The 27574-nt window shown below is 39.6% G+C and overlaps 3 protein-coding genes across 15 annotated transcripts in view; 1 reads left to right on the forward strand and 2 right to left on the reverse strand.

Moving 5' to 3' along the window:
• The window catches only part of pdk4 (pyruvate dehydrogenase kinase, isozyme 4), a 23723-nt gene extending 16334 nt beyond the window's left edge, over positions 1 to 7389 (forward strand). The window contains exons 9-11 of the mRNA XM_083523768.1: positions 64 to 174; positions 491 to 604; positions 4268 to 7389. Coding sequence (XP_083379894.1) covers positions 64 to 174; positions 491 to 604; positions 4268 to 4429 — 387 coding nt within the window. The 3' untranslated portion in view covers positions 4430 to 7389. The remainder of the gene's footprint in view (positions 1 to 63; positions 175 to 490; positions 605 to 4267) is intronic.
• On the reverse strand, positions 6482 to 22099 carry asb4 (ankyrin repeat and SOCS box containing 4). Of its 4 annotated transcripts, none has more exons than XM_083523769.1 (6): positions 21795 to 22067; positions 19013 to 19312; positions 18103 to 18593; positions 17897 to 18010; positions 16495 to 16699; positions 6482 to 7622 (listed from the first exon to the last, which is right to left on the reverse strand). In XM_083523769.1, exons 1-5 carry the CDS (start codon positions 21931 to 21933, stop codon positions 16514 to 16516), a joined length of 1230 nt encoding a protein of 409 aa, XP_083379895.1. In that variant the 5' UTR covers positions 21934 to 22067; the 3' UTR covers positions 6482 to 7622; positions 16495 to 16513. The 4 variants fall into 4 exon arrangements, with proteins under 4 accessions (XP_083379895.1, XP_083379897.1, XP_083379896.1 ...); XM_083523770.1 differs by lacking the exon at positions 6482 to 7622 and adding an exon at positions 15734 to 15861 and having other exon boundaries at positions 21795 to 22072; XM_083523771.1 differs by lacking the exon at positions 16495 to 16699 and having other exon boundaries at positions 21795 to 22099.
• A 1854-nt stretch (positions 22100 to 23953) lies between these two features.
• ppp1r9a (protein phosphatase 1, regulatory subunit 9A) overlaps positions 23954 to 27574 on the reverse strand; it is a 71803-nt gene continuing 68182 nt past the window's right edge. For all 10 annotated transcript variants that reach the window (XR_014530561.1, XM_083523546.1, XM_083523538.1 and 7 more), the window contains one exon: positions 23954 to 26620. Coding sequence is in view for 9 of the 10 variants with exons in the window: in XM_083523546.1 (XP_083379672.1) it covers positions 26441 to 26620 (180 nt within the window). In the remaining variant the exon portion in view is untranslated. The remainder of the gene's footprint in view (positions 26621 to 27574) is intronic.

The raw sequence follows: 27574 nt of genomic DNA on the forward strand, positions 1-27574 counted from the left end.
GACAGTGCTGTTAGAAATTACATCATTTTAATGACGTAACAAACATGATTGTAATAATTACAGATGTCGGACAGAGGTGGAGGCGTGCCCTTGAGGAAGATTGAACGTCTTTTTAGCTACATGTATTCTACAGCTCCGAGCCCTGTGATTGACAATGCTCGAAACGCACCACTGGTGAGATGAAGCTGCTTTGTTTAATCGTGTTTGAATAATTAAGAATTTATTTGCATAGGTTTTACATAAGAAAAACTCTATCACATTGATGATCTGAGAAAGCAGTTAATTACAAATGATTTTCATTTCCCTAACCAGTTTTAACAGCCATAGTTAATGATTTATGAAGTGTATAACCACCACATTCATGGTTTTCTAGCGCTGAGTGTAAACTGTGTAAACTCCGTGGTAATCTACAGTGACAAGGTTGTAATTTGGGAGTTACTGTCAACTGAGTCAGTCATTTACACTGGGTACAATGTCTGGGTGTGTGCAGGCTGGCTTTGGTTATGGCCTTCCTATCTCACGCCTCTACGCCAGGTACTTCCAGGGAGACCTCCAGCTCTACTCAATGGAGGGATATGGCACATCAGCTGTCATTTACTTAAAGGTACATCACAATTACATACATTCTAAAATTTGACCAATGCATCTAGTACCATATGTGCACATTTAAATAAATAGGTCTATTTTTGGTGCATGTTGAACCCTGACCTTGAGTAAGTTTATTTTGGAACAGCAGATGTGTTTATACACTGCTGAATAGAACAGATATTTTTTATAGGTGGATAAGAAAGGTCAAAGATGTTCCCTGGAAAGGATATTTTTAGAATATCGGGAACGTATTAAGTGGCAGGCCGTAGGTTTGTTTAGTCTCTGCCTTGCACTGTTGTGTAGTGTCACTGTGTGTTTTTTTTATTTTTTTTATTATTATTATTATTGTTGTTGAACTTGAAAACATACACAACAATGCAAGGGGTAAAAAAAAAAATTAGAGTTAGCGCAGTGTCACTGTGGCTACTCACTCCGTACCGGAAATACGATTAGTAGTGCGCTATTAAACTCGATTTTGCTCAATTGCTGCCACTTCCTGTCATCGCCAGTGCAAACGTTATGGATTCTTTAGTGTTTTGGTTCAAGAATTTCTCTTAAATCTCGACAATTTTGCATATTGAAGGAGTGAATGAGTGAAGGATGGAAGGAATAAAGACATTTGTTAAAGTATCCTGAAATATGTAGAACAGTTAAGTAGATCATATCTTTAGAAAACTAAACATTAAATGTAAATTTCACACACATTACTTACATTAATTACATTTTATTTAATGAATTTAATTTGTGCCAATTGAATCGATTACTTAATTGAATCAAAATAATAAGTGTATTGCATTAATTTGATTGTTATTTGTATGTATTTTGTTAAATAAATACATATACAAATACAATAAAAATTGTCTTCAAAATTGTTTTGAAAATGTAAACTGTTGATGCTCACATATGTTAATAATAAACTGCATTAATAAAAAATGACAACCCAGCCATTATGGATGCACAAGCCAGTGCATTTTTAGTGCCGGTCCCAAACCCGGGTAAATGGGGAGGGTTGCGTTAGGAAGGGCATCCAGCGTAAAACATGTGCCAAATCAAATATGCGGATCACAAATGAGAATTTCATACCGGATCGGTCGAGGCCCGGGTTAACAACGACCGCCACAGGTATCGTTAGCCGACAGGGTACCGGTGGAAATTGGGCTACTGTTGGCCGAAGGAGGAGAAGGAGAGGAGGAAGGCGTCTACAGAGACGGCAGGGAAAGGAGCAGTGTAGGAGAGTAGAGGTTCGGGTTGGTACTTTAAATGTTGGTACTATGACGGGTAAAGGGAGAGAGGTAGCTGACATGATGGAGAGGAGAAAGGTAGATATGTTGTGTGTTCAGGAGACCAAGTGGAAAGGGAGTAAGGCCAGGAACAGGAGGTGGGTTTAAACTGTTTTATCATGGTGTGGATGGGAAGAGAAATGGTGAAGATCGTGAAGATGGAAGTTAAAGGAATGATGATAAATGTCATCAGTGCCTATGCTCCACAAGTGGGCTGTGAGATGGAGGAGAAGGAAAGATTCTGGAGTAAGTTAGATGAAGTGGTAGATGGTGTACCTAGGAAAGAACGATTGGTGATTGGGGCAGACTTTAATGGGCATGTAGGTGAAGGGAACAGAGGTGATGAGGAGGTGATGGGTAGGTATGGTTTTAAGAAGAGGAATGTGGAAGGGCAGATGGTGGTAGATTTTGCTAAAAGGATGGAAATGGCAGTGGTGAACACGTATTTTAAGAAGAAGAAGGATCATAGGGTGACGTATAAGAGTGGAGGAAGGTGCACACAGGTGGACTATGTGCTATGCAGGAGATGCAACCTGAAGGAGATTGGAGACTGTAAGGTGTTGGCAGGGGACAGTGTAGCTAGACAGCATCGGATGGTGGTCTGTTGGATGGTTTTAGAGGCGAAGAAGAAGAGGAGGAGAGTGAGGACTGAAAGAAGAATTAAGATGGTGGAAACTTAAGGAGGAAGAGTGTAGTGTGAGGTTCAGGGAAGAGGTCAGACAGAGGCTCGGTGGTGTTGAAGAGGTGTTGGATGATTGGGCAACTACTGCAGGAGTGATGAGGGAGGCAGCTAGAAAAATACTTGGTGTGACATCTGGAAATAAAAAGCAAGACAAGGAGACGTCGTGGTGGAATGAGGAAGTGCAGGAAAGCATAACGAGAAAGAGATTGGCAAAACAGAAGTGGGATAGACAGAGTGATGAGCAAAGTAGGCAGGAGTACAAGGAGATGCGGCAGCAGGTAAAGAGGGATGTGGCGAAAGCCAAGGAAAAGGCATATGAGGAGCTGTATGAGAGGTTGGACACTAAGGAAGGAGAAAATGATTTATACCGATTGGCCAGGCAGAGGGACCGAGCTGGGAAGGATGTACTGCAAGTTAGAGCAGTAAAGGATGGAGAGGGAAATGTGTTGACTAGTGAGGAGAGTGTGTTGAGAAGATGGAGGGAGTATTTTGAGCAGCTGATGAATGAGGAAAATCAGAGAGAGAGAAGGTTGGAGGATGTGGAGTTGGTGAAGCAGGATGTAGATAGGATTAGTAAGGAGGAAGTGAGAGCAGTGATTAAGAGGATGAAGAGTGGAAAGTCGGTTGGACCAGATGACATACCGGTAGAAGCGTGGAGATGTTTAGGAGAGATGGCAGTGTAGTTTTTGACCAGGTTGTTTAACAGGATTTTGGAAGGTGAGAAGATGCCTGAGGAATGGAGAAGTGTGCTGGTACCGATCTTTAAGCATAAAGAAGATTTGTGGATTTAGAGAAAGCGTACGACAGGGTGCCGAGAGAGGAGTTGTGGTATTGTATGAGGAAGTCAGGTGTGTCAGAGAAGTATGTGAGGGTGGTGCAGGACATGTATGAGGACAGTGTGACGGCAGTGAAGTGTGCAGTAGGTACGACAGACTGGTTCAGGGTGAAGGTTTGACTGCATCAAGGATCGGCCCTGAGCCCTTTCATGTTTGCAGTGGTGATGGACAGGTTGACGGACGAGGTCAGACAGGAGTCTCCCTGGACTATGATGTTTGCGGATGATATTGTCATTTGTGGTGAGAGTAGGAAGCAGGTTGAGAAGAGCCTGGAGAGGTGGAGATATGCGTTGGAGAGAGGGGGAATGAGAGTCAGTAGGAGTAAGACAGAGTACATGTGTGTGAATGAGAGGGAGGGCAGTGGAGTGATGTGGTTGCAGGGAGAAGAGCTGGAAAAGGTGGAGGAGTTTAGGTACCTGGGGTCAACAGTGCAAAGTAATGGAGAGTGTGTTAGAGAAGTAAAGAAAAGAGTGCAGACAGGGTGGAGTGGGTGGAGAAGAGTGACAGGAGTGATTTGTGATAGTAGGGTATCTGCAAGAATGAAAGGGAAAGTTTATAGGACTGTGGTGAGACCTGCGATGTTGTATGGATTAGAGACAGTGGCATTGAGTAAAAGACTGGAGATGGAGCTGGAGGTTTGCATTTCTTGCCCTGAATGTAACTAAGCTGTAACTAAACCGTAACTTAAAATCTGAGGTACATACCAAACCATGAATTGTGTGTATCATTACACAAAAAATGTGAAAGCAGTGCACATAAAGATAGTTTGTGTCTAGTTGTATAGAATGGTGTACCTGTGTGATTATGACTGTCATGAAAAAAAAGTGATCGTTTTGTTTTCTGCGCTTCTTCTTCCCTGTCCTTGCCTACACGTCTTCCAGGCATTATCTTCCGAGTCTGTGGAGAGACTACCGGTTTTCAACAAGTCAACCTTAAGACATTACCTGACGAGCAATGAAGCAGATGACTGGAGCATCCCGAGCAGTGAACCCAAGAAGCTGGGAAAGTATGATTACAGTGTTCCAGAACAGAGAGCAGGGTGAAATAATGGATTAAAATGGGATAAAAACTGAGGGATAAGCAACCATGCCTTAGACTATCATTTTCATTTATTATTAGTCTCTGAAATTCTGGCTTCACATTAGGGTGTGACAATGAGCGTGGGCATTTGTTTTGAACTTCACCATATGTATTGCTTTATTCATGTATTTTCAGTATATAAGCTAATTTCCTTTCAAATTCAGTGTAATGAACAAAATAAAAACGGCATAAGGATTTTATTTCTTATGTTCCCCTCCCGTAATGTGGGATATATATATATATTGGTGTAGGACAATAGTCAGAATTATGACTAACAAAAAAAAATATGAAGTTCAAATCAAGTTTTAGGTGGGTCCAAATTATCCTGTGTCTAACTCAACTCCCCCAATAGAACTGACAAGAACAAAAGGAATAAAATTTTGATATTTTAGACTCTCTAGACCCAGAGGGATTTCCCTGTAACTTGTTGAAATTCTTTTAAATGATACAGTAAAAATAGTTTTAATGTTAAAAATCTATTTATGGAGTGTATGTGTACTTGAGTCGGTTTCCCAAAATTAGAAAGGAAATTTTTTATGTAAATTGATTAAATCAGTGAATAAATATTGATTATTAGATTAAATATGTATTACCTCTAATAAGTAAAGTGCTTTAAGCTGAACAGTGAAATGCAGCCAGTAGGAACTACTGGAAAATGTGGCAAATTATAAGGATATTTTCCATGAGCTCCCAAGATGATAAAAATGTGGATATATGGCCAAATACAGTCAAATAAATTATGCAAGCATTGCATACTATAAGAAAAAAATGCATGTAATTTTATTATTTAATAAGGAATGGAAGCAGTGTGTGCAGTGGTAGTAAGAATTGACAAAAGGTACACAAGATTTTAGATTCTGTTCAACACTCCATTCTGGCTGTGTTCACATTACAAGGTTTAATGTGTAGAAACGTATTTTTTTTGTTTTTTTGGTGGGCAGATCTTATTGTTTTGGCTTATCGTTCTGAGCAGCAAGCATGCAGGCAAAATCCAACCTCGAATTCGGCACTGTTTGATCATTCAAACCCGATTTCATATGTTATTTTTTTTTCTTTCTTCTTTCTGTTCTTTCTTGACCGTACAATCCCACCAGTCCTAGCTAATTTTCTTGGTCTACAGTTCTTATTTAAACTTTGATCATGATATTCACCAGCAAGTATTATTCAGTATATGCACTGTTACTATAGCAACCAAATTGCAAGCAAAAGCAACTACGGTCCAAAGACACAAATCCATTTTCTGGTACTTCGTCTCGGAAAAATAAGGACATCTTGAGCAATCGTATTTGTGTAGCTAGCTACTAATGTTACTAATGTGTGCACAATCAGTAACGAGAAATGATCTTTAAGATCCAGTATGTTCAGGTTTGCTCATAAAAATGTTGTAACATCAAGGTCAAGGTGGATGACCCCCAATCGAATGATCTCTCCATTGCATTTGTACATATCTGAGGTTAAATGAACTGTAGCGTACTTTGTCCTTCTATGTGAATACAAACATTCTTTCAAGATTTCTGATACACATTCATACAACTTTAATAGTCTTTTTTTGTTTTTGTTTGTATAACAACATTAGTGCACATTGCACTGCTTCCTTCTCTTTTCCGGCCTTTTTTTTTTTTTTTTTTTTAACCTGGTCATGAATCGCAGACTTTCCTTCTGCAAACCTCCAAAGAAAACTAGTTGTTTTTTTGTTTTTGTTTTTCTTTTCATTAAATTCATTAAATTATTCATCCAGCCTGTTCATGCTGATAACTGATATACATCATGTAGAAAAAAAAATACTTAGACAGGGAGATCCGGTCTGAGCCGATCTGGGAAAATAGGAAATTAAGCAATAACACTTGTAATATGAACGTAGCCTTGCTGTGAATGTGAATATTATGTAAGAAGTTCCATGAGTAGTGTACAATGTCGTTGTAGGTGTAATGAGTGCTGTATATGTATGCAATGCAAAAAGAATAATAATAATAATAATTAAAACAAACCGGAAAAACAGTATACGGACGTAATGCTTTGACCACGCTGAAAAAACAAGTTCCTTTATTTTTCTAACATCCGAATAGTGATCAAATGAGCAGTGTTAAACAAGTCAGAGAGCAGAAACATGCAGTATAAGGGCCTGGTTTAATATGTTCAATATTTATATTGCTGCAGTAGAAACATGCAATAATATACAGTATGTTGTCTTTCAAATGTCGTGGCTGACGTGGTCACTGTGGCCAAATTCTGTATATATTTTAAACCTGATTTCTTTCTATAATCTAAGTTTGTATTTTCTTTTTACCAAATTTGTGGATTTTAACACCGTAACACTGAAGTAACAAGATTGTATTCACTTCCATATGGTTTTCAATCATCACAAGCATTTGTTTTGTTTATTTGCATGATCTCAGGATAAAGAAAAATATGCCATGCTTTTTTTGTGTTGGAATTCTAAAAGCCGTGTGTGTATATGCATCCTGAACAGGATTCTACTATAATACTGTCCAAAAACTGTGGGATGAGTTTTTTGTTTGTTTGTTTGTTTTCAAGCCAGTGTAAATGCTGAAACCCGGCGACGAAATTAACAGAAAATTTTTTTTGCTTTGTATCCACGTGCCAATGCTCAGCTTATTTTGTCGTGCTGCACGTTTTTCCTTTTTGTACGATGTGGATGCCGTCAGCATCTGACGTTAATTTTTTTCTTTTCTTCTTTTTGTGCACTACAGCGTGTTGTTACTTTTACCTCACCATCTTTATTTATAGTCCTGTGGACGTGACACAGGCCAGGAACCGTAACTGTCGAGGCAAATCATCAGTGTGATTTACTTCCTGTTTTGTAAACCACTTAACTGTTTTGCACATGCCGTGCTTTTTTGACGGTAGCGTTTCTTTTTCCACTGAATTTATTGAAATCATACAATAAAAGAAGAGAATACTGTTGGGATTTCTTATTTGTGTGTTTCATGGTGTGTGTATGCATTTAACTGGTATGGGTTAACTGAAGCAGATGAAGTCAATAGTTGAAAATGTTAATGATGTAATCAAACAAATAGTTCGTTTTTGGGCTTTTACCCTGGTGTTACCTCCTGCAGGATCTTGTTTTATACTTTGAACGCACAGCTGATAAAGCCTGAGGAAGCCTGTTGTTGCACTGGATGCTGCTGGTGAAGGCTAAAGGACGACAAAGACAAATAAAACACAATGTAAATGGGAATAATCAGCATTATTTTTATTAAATGGCCACTACATGGACCCACTGCTTAAAAACCCTAACACTGTAGTACTTCCCATAGTTCCAGCATGACGCACACTACCATTTCAATGTCATAACTCCAATAACAACTGCTCTGTGGTGATCTTACATGGGTCTCTTTTAGATGTACAGGGCAAAGGGCATTAAAATATTGTGGACAGCAACAGATGGGTTACAGTCAGTAATTGTATACGTGCACGTAGTGTTCGACTTTCCCTTCAACTTTACCTGATTTCTTTTATTTGTTTGCAATTGAAATGGATATAATTCGGATTATGTGTCTAAACAGAAGTAATAATAATACCGAAGTGATGAGGGTTGTTTATATCTTATTCTCAATACAATCAAATTATATTATAATTGTAACTATTTAAAAAAGTTTGCAGACAGCTGACCATAAGACCATTGTATGTGAACATCCAAATCCACATTTAGTCCCCATTTGCTGTTCTAATAAGCACCACTCTTCTGGGAAGATGTTCCACTAGATTTTAGAGTGTGCGTTTGGAAATTTAGTAAAGTCAGGTACTGATGTAAGTGAGGTGAGGAGGCCTGGGGTGCAGTCAGCAGTCCAATTCATTCCAAAGATGTTCAATAGAGTTGAGGACAGAGCTCTATAGCAGATCTTCCACACCAACCAGTGTAAACCATACATTTGTGCAGGAACAGTTTTGGGTCTGTTAGTTCAAGTAAATATTGTGAGTCACATATGGCTGAAAAAGTCAGGTGTTCAGATACTTTTGTTCATATATTATAAATGCAGGTTAGTACAATTATTATATATTTTTTTTTTAATTAGGAAAAAATAAAATGAATGTTCCCATAGCAACAAAAACATTCCCCCCACCGAAATAATGTTATTAGATATAATGTTTGTGGTGAACTGAAGGAAAACATTTAATTCTGCCACATTCAAGGAGGTCCTATAAAATTGTATTACTCCCAATTGTGTGGGGGGAAAAACACCTGTGGAAACCAATACTTTTGTTAATATGGTGTATTTTGCAGTAATAAGTATTCAGCCCTGGTAAATTCCCAGGTTCTGCTCATTTATATTTTTTTAACTGTGGTTAGAGTGAACCCTAGTTGAACTTTTTTTTTTTTTTGGTACAAAATACACAGAGAAACCATTCGAGAGGGGTCAAACAGCATACAAAATGTTGTCTTTTCTTAGAACTTTGTTCTGGACTTTTGACGTTTTTTAGCTAAAAAAATCCCAATGGGTTCTAGGAACGAGTGTATTTAGGTCACAGTAAATGATGTGACATCGGATGGCAGCTGGCAGCTTTTTCCTTTGGTTTATTTGTTAATAATTTAGCAAAATCTATTGATTTGCCTCCATGCTGTTTAATGATACAAATTAGATCTATTTCCAGGATGCAACACTACCAAATGTGGAAAGTTTAAAGAGGAAAGCAGCTTTATTAAAATCCTGCTATTTTTTACCTGCTGTTATTAATAGTGTTCATTTTTTTCCAAACTTTTTGCTTCGTCATCCTTTCACATATCCTTCCCACTCACAGCTGTTTCAAAAGCACAGCTAGCATTCTGTCATATGGAGTTAAGGAGTGTAGTCTTGGAATTCAGCCACATTCCTTGGACATTGTGTTCTGTCAGGCTTCATTTGTTTCTTCAGTTCTCCTCCAGTAGCTAACACTCACATGGCCACACGACAATCCTATTTAACTCCGATTCTGTAATCACTCCCTGACCTTTCACATAGCAACACCAAGCTGCTGTTTTCAAAAACGCCATCGTCTATGACTAAACCTTTATCCAGTGGCAACAACATAGCCTACATAACAACATAAATATAGAGTATTTATATATCTTTTATGCTGTTCAGTCTTTGTTCTGTTGCAGTGGTCTGTATCTTTGGGAGGATGGTGGATTATGAGCTGCTTTTTCTGCTCTGAATTGGAAAAAGTGCCCTGAGGAAAGTCATTACTTACAGATGACACTGTGTTGGCGATTACACGTTCTCTCCTAAGATCACACGCAAACACACTCAGGCCTCTGACCTCTGAGCAGTGAGAGTCAGCAGCAGGAGGTGACACACATTTACACTCACAACAGGATCGGCTCAGAGTAAATGGTTGATCGGAATCCTTGAGCTTGCTGAGGTCAGTGACAGTCTGAGCAGTGTTTACTAATGGGAACTAGTGGATATAAATGAACTAAGCTGCATTACATTGTGCTTATTCAGGAATTAATGCACATCCTCACTCCCCTGATTATTCCTAAACTTCTGGGTTGGTAGTGCCTTAAAAGTCACTTGCCATTCATGTACCAGCTATAAAGCTTTGCTGGCAGCAAGCCTTATGTTTATTCTGTTATTTTGAAGTAATCTCTCAGATATGATTTACTTTCTGAAATCTGTCCTATAATCCTATGGCTTATACCTGTTTCATTAAAATCTGATAAATGTACAATGTGAGTTTGGAGACTTAGATAAATGGCATATTTATCACTGATACTCTGCAAATGTATTAAACATAAAATAAAACAAATATGGTACATTTTAGGAAATGGTTTAAGGTTATTATTATTCATTATTGACTGTGCTTCTGTTTGATTAATCAGTTCCAGACTGTTAGTAATCATAAACCTGGATATTTTTTTGTCCTGTATTAACCCTAACCGTTTTAAACACACACACACACACACACACACACACACACACACACACACACACACACAGACACACACACACACACACACACACACACACACACACACACACACACACACACACACACACACAGAGGTGGCAAAAGTACACACATCCTTTACTCAAGTAGAAGTACAGATACTCATATTTTAAAATACTCGGGTAAAAGTTGAAGTACTGATTAAACTTTTTTACTTAAGTGAAAGTAAAGAAGTTTTGGCTCTGACATGTACTTAAGTAAAAAGTAGTTATTACTTCTACCTGTTTTAGCTGTTAACTGGACCTCACATATTAGATAGATAGATAGATAGATAGATAGATAGATGGATGGATGGATGGATGGATGGATGGATGGATGGATGGATGGATGGATGGATGGATGGATGGATGGATGGATGGATGGATGGATGGATGGATGGATGGATAGATAGATAGATAGATAGATAGATAGATAGATAGATAGATAGATAGATAGATAGATAGATAGATAGATAGATGGATGTGATAGCCTAGTGGGTTAACGTCAGGGTCCCCACGAGGATGAGTTTGAGAGTTTGATTCCTGGTCAAGCTGGTTGTTGCTGTGTTGGTAAATAAAACTTCTGGACCTTGTCCACTCTGAAAACATTTCAATTCTGTCATTTCTGTGTTGGATTAATTTCTTGATTTCCTGGTCTTTAATGAAAGATAACTCCACCAAAAAAAAAAAGGCACTTCAGTGGTAGCTCAGTGGGTTAAGGCTTGTGCCTGAACATGGTCCTTAATATAGTCCACGCTGGTGATAAGGTTTCAAAGCCAGTCCTACATGCCTTCTTTCTTACTGCACTGGCATAAAACAAAGTATGAACCCTCCAAAAAGCACACATGCTTTTCAGCAGTGGTCGCTCAGTGGTTTAAGGCTTGTGCCTCATCTAAACATGCTTCCCAGTCTGATCTCTCCCATGGTTCAGTGGGTTAAGGCTGGTGCCTCGCTAATGGTGAGGATCAGGGTTTGAATCCTGCTTTCTGCCTGCTAGTTGCGATGTAGGTTATGTTCCTGCTTCCTAAATCTTTCTTTAGCTTTATGTTCTTGTGTTGATGGTTTAAAGGTAGATAGACCTGCTCTAAACAACCTTCCTGGCCTGTCATCCCTGATGGTCCAGTGGGTTAAATCAGGTTTCTTGCTTTTGGTGGGGTTCAGGGTTCGAATCCTGTTTCTGTCTACCAGTCACGATCAGGATTCACTTCCTACATCTTACTTTAGCGATATATTTTTGTTTTTAATGGGTTGAAAAGAAAGATAGACCTGCTCTAAATAAGCTTCCTAGCCTGTCCTCACCAATGGTTCAATAGGTTAAGGTTGGTATCTCGCTGGTGGTGGGGATCATGGTTTGAATCCTGCTTTCTTTCTGTTATTTACAATGTGGGTTCAACTGGCGCTACTTACATCTGTATTCGCTTCCTACATTTTTCTTTACCGTTAAATTCTTGTGTTGATGGTTTGAAAAGAATGATAGCCCTGCTCTAATCAAGCTTCCCATCCTATGTTATTCTGATAGCTTAGTGTGTTAAGACAGGTACTTTGCTAATGTTGGTGGTCAGGGTTCAAACCTGGCTTTCTGTCTGCTAGTCATGAGGTAGGTTAAATTCCTGATTCCTACATCTTCATATTCTTGTTTTTATGGGTTAAAAAGAAAGATAGACCTGCTCTAAACAAGCTTCCCAGCTTGTCCTTCCTGATAGTTCAGTAGGTTAATGCTGGTGCCTTGCTAATGGTGTGAATCAGGGTTCGAATCCTGCTAGTCACGTCATGGTTTTGCTTCCTATGTCTGTCTTTAGCATTATATTCTTGTGTTGATGGTTTGAAAGAAAAGATAGACCTGCTCTAAACAATTGTTGCAGCTGGTCCTTCCCGATGGTTCAGTGGGTTAAGACTGGTATTTTGCTGTTGGTGGGGTTCAGGGTTCGAATCCTGCTCTCTGTGTTTCTGTCTGGTCTGAATTTCTTGCTTTGAAGCATGAAACAAACGATAAACCCCCCAAAAAAAGAAGGTGTGTTGTGGGACTTGATGGCTTTGTGATAAAAGCCTTGCCTCTGAGCTCAGAGGATGCTGGTTCGAATCTGGCTTGTCCCCACACTGGGTAAGTAGTGTCTGGTGAGCAATGAGGTAGTTGACCCTAAACAAAGGCTGTAAAGACCTGCTGCTTCACAGCCTCAGAAAAAGTTAGGGTGATAGGTTTTTGGCAGAATTTTTTCCCATATATGCAAAACTAAGTCGATACTTTTTTGAACGTTTTTGCTTCATAATCCCCTGTTTTCAGCTTCTCAGACACCGGGGGGGCAGATGCCCGGATATTGCCCCCCTGCTTCAGGATACGCCCTCCGAAACCACAGCCAACCTTCCACACAGCCATTTCTGACACCTTCCTTACTACGGCCACCGGAACCTTCCACACTCTTAACTTTGAGCCCTGGCCGGGGTTTGAACCGGCAACCTCTTAACCTAGAGGTAAAGCTCTTCCAATTGAGCCACAGGATCTCCTGCAAGAACCTGATTTTTAGGATCTTTTTTGGTTCTTTTCAAAAACTTTTTAAACAATTTAAAGGAAGGCTAAGGGGTAGGAATCGAACCGGGTGAGTTAGATAGCAGCGACCACTTCACTGACCATTACACCAACACAGGAGAGGTAAACAAGCCTTTGCTTATTGGACTCTTGGCTTTTCTATAGTTAGGAGACCAGCGTTTTCTCTTAGATCATGATGGTAGAGGGTCAAAACTTCTCCATCCTGTACATTCTTGCAGTAACTCAAAGTCTATGAGAAGTGACTCAGGTACAAGAACCACATCTCCAACACCTGCAACACTGATATACCATGATTTGCCAGCAACCAATTTTAATGATCTTTGATTGTCCGGATTTTTAAAAACTTCTTATAATATTTCATATGAAACTAGAGGTAAGAATCAAACCAGGGAAGTCTTTCATCATAGATCACTAATGGCATTACTTCAAAACTCCAAACTTTGTTAGACATGTAAAAGAGCAGGAAAGACAAAGACAGAGACAAAGACAAAGAGACACAGACACAGCTTCAGAAAGAGTGAGAAACAAATAGAGAGACAGCAAGAGAGAGACATATACAGTGAGACAGAGACATTTACTTAAAGAGACACAGAGACAAAGATATCGAGATATAGCCACTTCCTGTTGGAAGTGTTTATCCTGAGCGACTCTTAATGATTTCATTTACTAAATGAGCAGTAGTGAGTTAAGTGCCTGCTCAGGAGCAAAACTGGCAGCTTGGAGGTGTTAAACATGTATCATATGTACATATATGTGATATATATGGAAGCATATGTACAGTGATTAAATATAAAGGCTATATCAGTGCAGAGACATGTGGACATCATTTAGAGCCTTTGCTATGTTTCCACACGGACAGTTAATGAGGTGATACCGAAGGGTAAATTGTGAGAATCATGGCGGATTTTGGTGTTTGATTTGAGACTCAGAAATAAAACAAAAGTTTACTGATTAAAAATATTTTTATCTGAAGTTAATTTATTTATTTTATATCTAAGAAAGGAAAACATTTCGTGCCGTTTAAAATAATTTTAATTTTGACAGCCAAATTTATATATATATATATATATATATATATATATATATATATATATATATATATATATATATATATATATATATATACACAGTGAGGAAAATAAGTATTTGAACACTCTGCTATTTTGCAATTTCTTCCACTTAGAAATCATGGAGGGGTCTGAAATTGTCATCGTAGGTGCATGTCCACTGTGAGAGACATAATCTAAAAAAAAAATTCCAGAAATCACAATATATGATTTTTAAACTATTTATTTGTATGATACAGCTGCAAATAAGTATTTGAACACCTGTCTATCAGCTAGAATTCTGACCCTCAAAGACCCCAAAAGTCTGCCTTTAAAATGTCCACCGCCACTACATTAATTATCCTAAATTAGATGCACCTGTTTGAGGTCATTAGCTGAATAAAGACACCTGTCCACCCCATACAATCAGTAAGAATCCAACTACTAACATGGCCAGGACCAAAGAGCTGTCCAAAAACACTAGAGACAAAATTGTACACCTCCACAAGGCTGGAAAGGGCTACGGGGAAATTGCCAAGCAGATTGGTGAAAAAAGGTCCACTGTTGGAGCAATCATTAGAAAATGGAAGAAGCTAAACATAACTGTCAATCTCCCTCGGACTGGGGCTCCATGCAAGATCTCACCTCGTGGGGTCTCAATGATCCTAAGGTAGGTGAGAAATCAGCCCAGAACTACACGGGAGGAGCTGGTCAATGACCTGAAAAGAGCTAGGACCACCGTTTCCAAGGTTACTGTGGGTAATACACTAAGACGTCATGGTTTGAAATCATGCATGGCACAGAAGGTTCCCCTGCTTAAACCAGCACATGTCCAGGCACATCTTAAGTTTGCCAATGACCATTTGGATGATCCAGAGGAGTCATGGGAGAAAGTCATGTGGTCAGATGAGACCAAAATAGAACTTTTGGGTCATAATTCCACTAAACGTGTTTGGAGGAAGAAGAATGATGAGTACCATCCCAAGAACACCATCCCTACTGTGAAGCATGGGGGTGGTAGCATCATGCTTTGGGGGTGTTTTTCTGCACATGGGACAGGGCGACTGCACTGTATTAAGGAGAGGATGACCGGGGCCATGTATTGCGGGGTTTTGGGGAACAACCTCCTTCCCTCAGTTAGAGCATTGAAGATGGGTCGAGGCTGGGTCTTCCAACATGACAATGACCCGAAGCACACAGCCAGGATAACCAAGGAGTGGCTCTGTAAGAAGCATATCAAGGTTCTGGCGTGGCCTAGCCAGTCTCCAGACCTAAACCCAATAGAGAATCTTTGGAGGAACTCAAACTCCGTGTTTCTTAGCGACAGGCCAGAAACCTGACTGATCTCGAGAAGATCTGTGTGGAGGAGTGGGCCAAAATCCCTCCTGCAGTGTGTGCAAACCTGGTGAAAAACTACAGGAAACGTTTGACCTCTGTAATTGCAAACAAAGGCTCCTGTACCAAATATTAACATTGACTTTCTAAGGTGTTCATAAATACTTATTTGCAGCTGTATCGTACAAATAAATAGTTACAAAATCATACATTGTGATTTCTGGATTTATTTTTTTTTAGATTATGTCTCTCACAGTGGACATGCACCTACGATGACAATTTCAGGCCCCTCCATGATTTCTAAGTGGGAGAACTTGCAAAATAGCAGCGTGTTCAAATACTTATTTTCCTCACTGTATATATATATATGAAACTAAATAAAAATGTTGTTACCTAATGAATGTGTCCAGGCTGAAGATCCACATATAGAACACAAGCAGAGAAAAGATGATGATGATCAGGAATGTGTCTGTTCTCAGTCATGTTTACATCACTGACTCCCTCTGTCTCATCCACATTAACCCCAAACTTCTTACTGATTTCTGTGGTGAGTGAGAGTCAGGACTTTATACACCAGCGGATTAAAAAAAAAGCGCAGTAACAGGAAATCGGTTGTTCGGCTGAAATCGGCACGCAGTGAAAATTAAAAAATAATATTTCACCAAATCAATGGATTAAAACTAAAGTAACGAGTCTGTTTTGAAAATGTAAGAAGTAAAAAGTACGGATATTTGTGTAAAAATGTAATGAGTAAAAGTAAAAAGTTGTCTGAAAAATAAATAGTGGAGTAAAATACTGATACCAGAAAAATCTACTTAAGTACACTAACGAAGTATTTGTACTCCATTACTTCCCACCACTGCACACACACACACACACACACACACACACACACACACACACACACACACACACACACACACACACACACATACATACATACATACATAAATATAGTGATAGATAGATAGATTCACACCTCAGATATACACATCACACCTAGACTTGCCAATTCTTGGGTATTTCACCTCACCCTGTTATTTGTTAATGTTAATGTAGGTTCTTGGTAAAACGTTTGACTAGCTGTGCAAAGTCTAAGCATTTTCCTGAGAGCACTTATATCCCACAAGGAATTCATGTGGACAGAGTTTGAGATTGGCACATTGGAAATTCACCTTTGGGCCAATGCAGTCTCTAGTATATAATTCCCATTGGTTCAAGCAGTATGTATCGCTTGATCGGTGGAGGCAGTCGGAGTTGTTTAATACCCGTATGACAGCGGCAAGACATCGCCGTGCGGATGGCACATCTGGACAGGTGTTGCAGAGAGCGTGGACTGGTGCAGGCAGCAAACAACGAGTCATAAAACATCCTGTGGCTCTTAATGTAAGAAGGAGAGAAATTTAAAGTTCATTACTGATAATGAGTATACTGTATATGTGCATGTATATTGTTCAAATATTAGAGACAGTGGCATTGAGTAAAAGACAGGAGGTGGAGCTGGAGGTAGCAGAGCTGAAGATGTTGAGGTTTTCGTTGGGAGTGACGAAGATGGACAGGATTAGAAATGAGTTTATTAGAGGGACAGCGCATGTAGGACGTTTTGGAGACAAGGTGAGGGAGGCGAGATTGAGATGGTTTGGACATGTGCAGAGGAGGGACATTGGGGTATATCGGTAAAAGAATGCTGAGGATGGAGCTACCAGGAAGGAGGAAAAGAGGAAGACCAAGGAAGAAGTTTATGGATGTGGTGAAGGAAGACATGCAGGTAGTTGGGTTGAAAGAGGCAGATGTAGGGTTTGGAGACGGATGATCCGCTGTGGCGATCCCTAACAGGAGAAGCCGAAAGAAGAAGAAGAAGATATTGTTCAAATATTAGTGCAAACCTGCTTTAAAATTGTTATTTATAATTCATTTGGATGGTTAAATGGTTCAGCTTCCAAAGATTACAAGAAAACCTTTATAAATGGCAAATCCTCTGTTGAGAAGAAAAACAGAATGCTTAAAAGTGATAGATGGGGACGATGACTTCTTTTGTTGGGGGGACACCACAGCAGATCATCTGTCTCCAAATCATTTTGTCCTCCACATCTGCCTCTTTCAAACCAACTACATGCATGTCTTCCCTCACCACATCCATAAACCTTCTCTTTTCCTCCTTCCTGTTGGCTCCATCCTCAGCATTCTCCTACCGTTATACCCCATGTCCCTCCTCTGCACATGTCCAAACCATCTCAATCTCACCTCCCTCATGTGTCTCAAAAACGTCCCACCTGCACAGTCCCTCTAATAAACTCATTTCACTCCTAATGAAAATTGCAGCATCTTCAACTCCAACCTCCACCTCTACCTCCTGTGTTTTTGTCAGTCCACTATCTTAGAAACTTTTCCTTTCATTCTTGCAGATACCTTTCTATCACAAATCACTCCTGTCATTCTTCTCCACCCACTCCACCCTGTCTGCACACTTTTCTTCACTTCACTAACACACTCTCTACTTTTCACTGTTGACCCCAGGTACCTGAACTCCTTCGCCTTCTCCACCTCTTCCAAACATTTAAGGCCTCACTGACACACCTTGTATGTTGTCTCAGGAATAGCATTCTTCCATTTTGTGGTACTTGTGAGATGCTCGTAGGAATTTGCCATCACCTCCACTGTCTTGGGATCATCATGGCAAATCTGCAGCACCTTAGGAACAGAATACACAAAGTGTTAGTCAACCAAATAATAAGGAAGAAAATATACTGGTAAATAAGCAAAAGGTACTGTAACTGTGTAACCTTGTGGAAGTGTTTTGGGTAGACTCTGGCTGCTCCGTGGTTAAGCAGGAGCTGGAAGCAGCGATATGGCACACAGTAAGGTCTCATCCGTATCGCATTTAGCACATACTGAAGGGCTCCAGCGCCGTTCATGTCCATGATCGTGGGATCGGCCCCAGCATCGAGCAAAATCTCCATTAGCGCTTCGTCGCAGTTCCATGAGGCTTTGTGCAGCGCTGTTTTTTTGTCTTCTTCCTGGAGGTTTGGTTTGGCCCCATAATCCAAAAGCATGCGGCAGACAAGATGGTGCTGCTCACTATAAGTCTGTTCACGGGAATCCATCGCCCAGAATGCTGCAGTGATTAAAGGGGTCTCCAAAAGGGCATTGGGAGCATTCACCTTAGCACCGTACGAAGCGTAAAGGCCAACCAGCCCAGGGATACCGAGGCGTGCGGCTATATGTAATGGAGTATCTTCATCATGGTTCTGGCTAGGCTTATTTATGTCTGCTCCTGTAGTAAAAGGGATGTGATGGGAATCAGCTGTAATGTTTTGCCCATTTTATTATATATACTTTGCATAACGGTCACTTTGTACTTCAAATTTCTTGAATGTAGGCCATCTGTTGCAATGTTCATTCATCATGCTTACCACTGTCCAGATATTACCAGGAGCACATGGCCCAAATTAGAAATAGTTCATCTGAAAATTATGAACCTTTCATATAAAAACTACAAAATTCTTTAAAAACAGGCTAGAGGTCGAGGAGAATTGGACTTTGAGAGCTAAAGGCAATTGGCTCTCTAATGCATCAGTAGTGGTACTCCAATCTTAATTATATCAGCACTCAAATGTCAAAATTTTCCATTAACTGTTAAATTTATATACATTAAACTTGAATCAAGAGTTCTGGATGTTGGGATTTTCAAACCTTTGAGTATTAGCTGTCTGGCACATTCCACTGACTCTTCCTTGATGCAGTAATGCAATGGGGTGTGTCCACTCAGAGAAACGCTGTTGATCTTTGCCCCCCAGTTGAGCAGCAGACTCACACAGTCAGCATGAGATACTTCACAAGCCACATGAAGCGGTGTTTTTCCATTGGGCTTTTTATTCACCGCTGCTCCTCTCTGCAGAAGCACTAAGGCACTCTCCACCGCATTGTTCATCATGCATATGTGAATGCCCATTGCCCAGGAGGACTCCAGCTTATGCTCTGGTAGCCAGTAGCCTGTGGTAAAGAATCCAGTGAAAAAGGAAAACACAAAATTGAAGAACACTGTAAGGAGGTATGGGTGGTAGAACTAATAAACAGAGACATGATACACAAGAGAACAAGAGTTTTTAAATATTTGACTACTGAGATTTATCAAAATATATTAAATATATCTTTGATCCCAGTTTAATTAACAGCAGAAGTAGGAGAATATTTTTTTTAAAATTCAGAGAAAATTTGATTAAATTATTTATTCTTTTGTTTTGAAGTGAACGTGGAATAATCAATGCACGCTAACATCGATTATATCATAATCAATGTCATATCATGCTGCAGAAAGGATCGTCACATACACTCGTGTCTTTAATCATCTCCGTTTTGCAGTTTCTCATGCTGTAGGGTATATTTTTACTATGAAAATGAGCAACAAATGCTGTGTTTGTGGTGGGATTCATTTTTTAACCTACAGTCACAAATAATTACATTAATTCCACTCTGAAACAGCATCAATAAATGTCAGCTGAACACTTTAATTGATAGTCTAATATTATTTATCTACCATCTAGAGATGTACCAGTGCCAATTGGATTCCACTTCATGTAGTGTTTGGACATTGGACCTCTTTAAGTGTTTAAAGGCTCTGGCACGGAGAAGCTGATATTGGATTTTTGATGATCTCAAATGTTGAGCTATTTTATGAGTTGCTCAGTAGCTCCTGGTTCCACAACCTTAAATAACTGTATAAGACTGTAGAAAGAACATTACTCATAATCTTACACTCCAGTGCTCATGTTAGTTCTCACTCTCCAGTGTTCTGTATTGTTTAAAGACTATAATCACAGTCTTGATGTCACCCAAATGAGGATGGGTTCCTCTTTTAAGTCTGGTTCCTCTCAAGGTTTCTTCCTCATAACATTTGAGCTTCCACATCAAGAGAAACTTAAAGAAAAATCTTTATTAATAAATACATCCTGCATTTTTTTTTATTTAAGTGCTAATTGAAATGAATTTTGAAGCCTGTAGACATTGTTTGAAGACTGCGAATGACATAAAGGAGAAGTTGATTCCACCACCCAGGTGCCTGTCAAGTAGTGGTAAAGGATCCAAGGGAGCGTGGATCAACACAAGGTGTAGTACGTGCTTTGAGGTAAGTGGGCTGTGGCTTCGTGAGTTCTCCTCAGTGTTTTAAATCTCATGCAGGCAGGCAGCAACAGGAAGCCAGTGGAGGGAGTCGTAGACATGGGAGATTTCAGGACGGTTGAAAACAAGTCACGTAGCTGCATTCTTGATCAGTTCTGGAGGTTAAATGTTGCTCTGAGGCACACCTGCTGGAAGTGAGCTATAACAAGCACCTGGTTAGATAGAAATAGATGAGTCCTTCTCTCTAATGTTCTCCAGCAATTCTTTTACAAGAGCACTTTTTTAATTTTTTCAAAACATTAACAAGCCTTGTCCTTCTTTCAGCACAACTTACTTCTTTAGACCACACAAGCCTGAAATTAATAGTCACCGCTTTCTGAATCGTGTTTAGAACAGTAGTTCATGTGAACTGTGTGGGATTCAACACTTCTCAAATTCATTACTTGTGACACAGAGTTTCTCAATAATGCAGGTCCCTTAGGAGTTTGGTGTCATTCTAAATGTTTAGTGATTTACCAACAGTTTTATGAACATAATTGTTATATTTTTTATAGGTTTTCAGTGATTCTTAAAGAAGCAAACCCACCATTACCATAGTTGCTATATTTAATTATTAGGTTAAAGATAAAAGGGTAAATGAAAGAATTGAAAAGGTTTCATCCAAACCTCAGTCACATGTAAACAGTTACATGCAAGAGCAGACGATGTTGATTTAAAAGAAAAATCAAGAGACAGTAAAGAACAACCAAACCTGAACTATAAGTCTAAGTCTGTAGACAAAAACAACTACGATGGAGGACACACAAGAGACAATGAGTGTGATGAAGGTTAAAGCTATAGATACAAGTGCTAATCAAGATGAAAAGGAGCAGGTGTCAAAGACCAGTCACATGTGACAAACAAGGAAGTGCAGTAGCTGGCAATGTAGCCCATAGGCCTAATCCTGGCAAATATAAAAACCTAAACATGTTCTGGAAATCGCCATGAATCTACTTAATAGCCTAAATACTGTATTATGGCCCATATTTGAATAATGTTGTACTCGGATAGAAAATGTATTTTTGACCTAGTTTTAGTCTATAAAAGTACTCCTAGTTTGATTAGCTTTATTGCAAGGGGCCTGTAATTTTCTTAGCTTTTTTTGGTTTTGTTGTTCATGACAACATTGCATACGTTTATGCTTGTTGAAAACAACTTGCAGCCCCTGAAGGAGGTGCCAAGTAAAACCACTGGAACAGTGTTTAATTACAGCACGGTGTCGCCATCTTGTGGCAGCACTCGGTCATTGCTCGTGTCTCAAAAAAAAAAAAAAAAAAAAAAAAGGAGGGAAGGGAACAAGAAAAAAGACAGAAGTTACCTTGTTTATAGGACGCAAGAACTCTTCCTCTGTCCTCCACGTCGAACACGGTGTCTATATCAAAGTTGCTGGTGCGGAAGATTTCGTCCACCTCGGCGGCGTCGTTGCGCTGCAGCGCAGACAGAAAGCGTGGCTTCATGCTGTCAGCGGATCCGCACAGTCAAGTGCCAGGCAGAGCAGAGTGTCAGACCAACAGACCTCTAACTATTTATAGAGTAGCAGGAGATAGCCAACATAAAGCACTGTTTAACATGAGTGGGATTAGAAATACATTATAAAAAAAATCCACTGCCTGGAATTATATTATGGTCTTGATATATTATTTTATCTGTATCACCTCACTGAAAGTCACCACACTGAACACACACAAAAGTAGAAAGCACCAGGAGCAACCAGTGGTGACCTGGACTGCTGAAGTTCACGGAGGTTCTTTTTACAAAAAAAAGTTACATATGTTCCCGTATTTCTACATTCATTTTATTTAAGGTACAATTCCACAATTAGGTCATTTTGTGCCCCACTGACATCACAATAATGTGTTGGCAGTAAACGATTACTTAAACACAAGTAAACAGCATGTGTGTTTTTTCTCTGATACTTTTCATCACTGCTTCTGCTTCTTCTACGTCTCCTTTTTCTTCTTTCGGCTTCTCCCATTAGGGGTCGCTACAGCGGATCATCCGTCTCCATACCCCCCTGTCCTCTACATCTGCCTCTTTCAAACCAACTACCTGCATGTCTTCCTTTACTACATCCATTAACCTCCTCCTTGGCCTTCCTCTTTTCCTCCATCCTGGTGACTCCATCCTCAGCATTCTCCTACCGTTATACCCCATGTCCCTCCTCTGCACATGTCCAAACCATCTCAATCTCGCCTACCTAATGTGTCTCAAAAACATCCCACCTGCACCTTCATCGTTGTCACTCCTAATGAAAATTGCAGCATCTTCAACTCAGCCGCCTCCACCTCCTGTGTTTTTGTCAGTCCACTATCTTAGAAACTTTTCCTTTTATTGCAGATAACTTTCTATCACAAATCACTCCTGTCATTCATCCCCACCCACTCCACCTGCCTGCACTCTTTTCTTCACTTCTCTAACACACTCTCTATTACTTTGCACTGTTGACCCCAGGTACCTGAAGTCCTCCACCTTCTCCACCTCTTCTCCCTGCAACCGCACCACTCCACTGCCCTCCCTCTCATTCACACACATGTACTCTGTCTTACTCCTACTGACTTCCATTCCCCTTCTCTCCAGTGCATACCTCCACCTCTCCAGGCTCTTCTCAACGTGCTCACTACTCTCACCACAAATCACAATATCATCCACAAACATCATAGTCCATGAAGACTCCTGTCTCACCTCATCCGTCAACCTGTCCATCACCACTGCAAACAGGAAAGGGCTCAGAGCTGATCCTTGATGCAATCCAACCTCCACCCTGAACCAGTCTGTCGTTCCTACTGCACACTTCACTGCTGTCACACTGTCCTCATACATGTTAGTAGTAACCAAGTAATCTTGTTACAGTTAAATTTACCTAGATGGTCAATTGAAACTAATTGGTTTATGGATGTGGTGAGGAAAGACATACAGGTGATTGGTTTGAAAGGGGCAGGTATAGAGAACATGATATGGAGACAGATAATCCGCTGTGGGGAACCTCTAATTGAAACAGCCGAAAGATGTTTGTGAAGTTAAAAAAAAAAGAGATTAGTCTTAAGGAAAAGTATGCCACCCTAATAGTATTTTATATTTGTGTAATAAAACAGGCTACGACATGGTCTATACAGTTCCTGTTAAAAAAGTTTGGAAATACCTAGTACTTTATGGATTATGAGAGACATAGGCATGTCCTTTTTTGTTAATAATTGTAAGTTTCTTTGGATGAACCAACCAAATGCCACACATGTAATATTTCACTTATATGAAAAGTCCTCCCTTAGCATTAATAACAGCTTTGCACACTCTTGCCAGAGCTGTTCGATAGGATTTAGGTGCGGTAAGATGGGAGTCTAAAAAAAAGAGTGCTCCCTATTATTATTTCATTAGGTAGGTTCTATACATAATTATATAAAACTACACAAATTAAATATACAACGATTATTACCATTATATACCAATATAATAAACAGCAGAAAAAAAAAATTCAGACAGTTTTGGAATGAAACTTCATTGTATTTCTCTGAATAGTTATCATTTAGAGGTGTATTTACACGTCAACATGAGTGACAATTGCAACCTCTCACAGGGAAAAAAAACATTGTAAATATGACCGTCCTGGAACAGAGGGAGACATGGTACCTTGGGGTTCTTCATGCATCTGAGTCAACAAAACAGAGTGGAAAAAGATATTCGTATCACATCCCTGGAGCAGCTCTTTCAGTAGTATGTCTGAACTGGAGGAGCTACTGTAACACCATGACTGTTTTGGGAAAGCAGGAAAGCGCAGAAGTGAATACACAGGGCAGGATCTGTTTATACAAACCGATGAACAGCTGCCTTGTTTGTGCGTCTGAAGAGTGCCAGAACACTCGAGAAGGTGCACACAGTTTCAGCGAAGGGTCTGTTCGGTCCTCAAGACTAATAATAATTAAGCATCATGACCATCAGCATCAATCCATGATTATCCTGTGCATACACACATTCATATCAGAAATCTATAGCAAAGAGACAATATCTCTTACAGGCTTCAGTTCACATATTGCTTTTAGCTGTCATGTATAAAAGTCATGGCACATTGCTGTCTGACAGAGAAATTTCACAGCAGCATTGTCGATTTTGATACATTAATGCTGGATTAAAATAAAGGTTTCAAAACCTAGAGAACCGAATTGATCACTGGGATACACAGATGACATTTTTGGCATGAATATGACTAGTACTTTGTTGATAAATTACTATATCATAAATTTTCTGTAAATTCTTTTCTCAATAATTTTCCAAGAATTAAAAAATAAATAATTCAAACAAATTCCTTAGAAAAAAAAACCAGGTTCCTAAGACACCGTAACTAGCTGTGACAGTAAAATACGAGCATGTATAGCAAATAGTAACATATCGTGTGAGAACTTATAAACATTCAGCACTTCCTTATACTCTTCAGTTCCATTTCTATTTCAATAATCATGACTTCAAATATAAACATGAAAACGATTACAGCAGAACCGGCCAGTAGTGTCCACAAAAACAAGTCCAGTGGATGAGGGAAAATCTCGAAATATTAACACAGAAGTGTAAAATCGTATCAGCGAAATAGAACACAGCAATCGATGAGAAGTCGCTAAACTAAAGCTGAATATTAAATAAGCAATTGGAAATCTGACAGAAATATCATGTATTAACAGTATTGATGGAGATCAATACTTACTAGTATTGTACATACTGAATTAAAAACATTTTTTTTCCCTCAGGATATGGTGCTAAGCTAAAAAATCGATAAGCATGAACACAGCAGGCTGATGAAGAAAACAAATCTCATTCCACTGAGCAGAAAATAAAACGACATTTACATAATAAGTCTTAAATAATCAATTTGAATAGGTCTGCTTTAAGTACAGGTTTGTCAGCTACTGAACACCATGTGGATGTTAGACTGTTGTAATCGGGGAGGGGGGGGTCGGTGTTCACACACTCGGAGCGGCTATGCCGGTCAAATGACGACTAAAAGCAGGTAGCGGTGAGGAAGGAGAAGCTGCAGGATGTCTGAGCGATCAGTTCTTTCAGCTTTGGAGTGCATTTTCAGTACTGCCTCTTGCAGTGTGGTTGTACGGCATATCCAGGCCTCTCCTTGATTATTCCTTGTAGTTTCTTTACTTGTGCCGGGCTCTGAGCAGCAGACTTTACAAAAAAAAATTATTTATGTCACTGAAGGATACAGGACACTGCACAACAGCACACTGAAGTGTTAATACAGCTACAGGTATACGATATCCAGAAAGGTCAGATGGATTTAGTGCGAGGTCTGTGATGTTTCAATACTTGGAATGGCTTTCTTCTAATAAGTAAGAGTTCCGTATTTCCAGTGAGCAGCATTGGAGCTTTTCAGACAGCATTGACAGCAGCACTGTGCCTCACTGTGTATCACCTGTGCTTTTTTTTTTATCAGAAAGATCTTTCACACAGAGTAAACCACACATCTTGGTCTCAGTAGAAAATGGCACTATATTATATATATATATATATATATATATATATATATATATATATATATATATATATATATATATATATATATATATATGCCACCTCTGTGTGTGTGTGTGTGTGTGTGTGTGTGTGTGTGTGTGTGTGTATGTGTACATATATATATACACATAATGCTTAAAGGTGCTTGAAATCGCTGTGAATTAATTTCAAGCTAAAATGCAATCAAATAGACACCTCTTGATTCGAACAAGCTTTCTAAAACTGCTGAAAACCCCCCCAATAAATTAACAGTTAATTAAAAGGATCAGTTATTCGGGATGGTTCAGGTTTATTTGCTCCAGTGGCAGTTCAGTAGCGGTGCCTCTTCCACTGTGATTCCGTTGTCCGCTGAATGGAGCTCAGACAAGTGTACTATAAAATACTAGATTCTCATAATCCCTCATTATCTTCATGATTGAATGCAGTCACTCTGTGTTGCGCTTTTTTCCCCCAAGCTCAGAGGTCTGGCTCTTTTTGCGCCACTCTTTCTTTAGTTCCTCCAGTTGTTTCTTGTGTAGTTTTTTTACCCTTTTGTAACTTCTCCTTGTTCCTGCGAGCCTTCTCCATCAGCACCTTCAGATCCTTTAGCTTCTTCTTAAACACAGCCCGGTCCTGAGACGAGTCCACACCAAGATCCTAGAAGAAGGAAATTTGACACAAACGTGAAACACTGACATTGCATATGAAGATCATTCTGAAGTGCTTAACCAGGGACCAACTTCTACAATGTATCTGATTCTAATAAGGCACTAGAATTTCACTCAGCTTGACATTAGGGTTCTACTAGGAACCAGAAAATTTGATCTTGAGCATAAATAATAAAACAAATTCATCCATGTGAGTAGTGTTGCTGCCTCACAGCCCTAAGGTCCCTGTTAGATCCTGAGCTTGGTTCTTTCTGTGGCAGTGTGGGTCCTGCTAAATTTCACTGGTTTCCTCTATTCTCCCAAAAACATTCCAGGATGTATACTGGTGACTTGCGCCTTAAACTGATTGAGTGTGTGGATATTTGTGTGCATAGAGCCCTGAGATAAACTTGCATCCTATTCAGGATGTATTGACTCCCACTTCTTACCCAGTGTTCCCAGTAAAAACTCTGGAACCAATGTGACCCTGACCAGAATAAAGCAGCCACTAAAGATGAATGAATGCGTGTAAAGACTGCGATTTTGACCCTCTAACCAGGGACCAAATTCACAAACAATGTATCTGATCCCAATGAAGAACTAAAATGAACGCTTGCTTGACAATAGGGTTCTTTTCAGAATCAGAAATTTTGACATCACATGCTCGTTAACCGACTGACTTACGAATTACTAAAGTTGACATGACGTAGATGTGTGACACACCAAAACACTCTGGTGTCAGAGACACCAACTGAGTACTAAGTACATATTGAAGCATTAACCAGCGAAATATGCAAAATTGCTAAACTCCAGCAACATGGGGACATGTGGCACGTCAAAATGCTATGCACAGTAGGTAGTAGGGATTGATTCACTGATTTGCATCCTTGCATTGGCATGAAAGTTAACGATGTGATGCATCGGATAAAAAAAAAAAGTGTGCATCAGATACAAGTTGGCATTT

The sequence above is a fragment of the Silurus aristotelis genome, assembly GCF_946808225.1.
Source record: "Silurus aristotelis genome assembly, chromosome: 21".
NCBI lineage: Eukaryota > Metazoa > Chordata > Actinopteri > Siluriformes > Siluridae > Silurus > Silurus aristotelis.

Bases quoted from the DNA above. Each gene is read 5' to 3' on its own strand.
- asb4 (XM_083523769.1), bottom strand. From the start codon at position 21,933: ATGAAGCCACGCTTTCTGTCTGCGCTGCAGCGCAACGACGCCGCCGAG. The intron at 18,594-19,012 runs GTTTGAAAATCC...CTTTTACTACAG, and splicing joins CAGACAGCTAATACTCAAAG to GAGCAGACATAAATAAGCCT. The intron at 16,700-17,896 runs GTGTGTCAGTGA...TCTTACATTAAG, and splicing joins TTCCTGAGACAACATACAAG to AGCCACAGGATGTTTTATGA.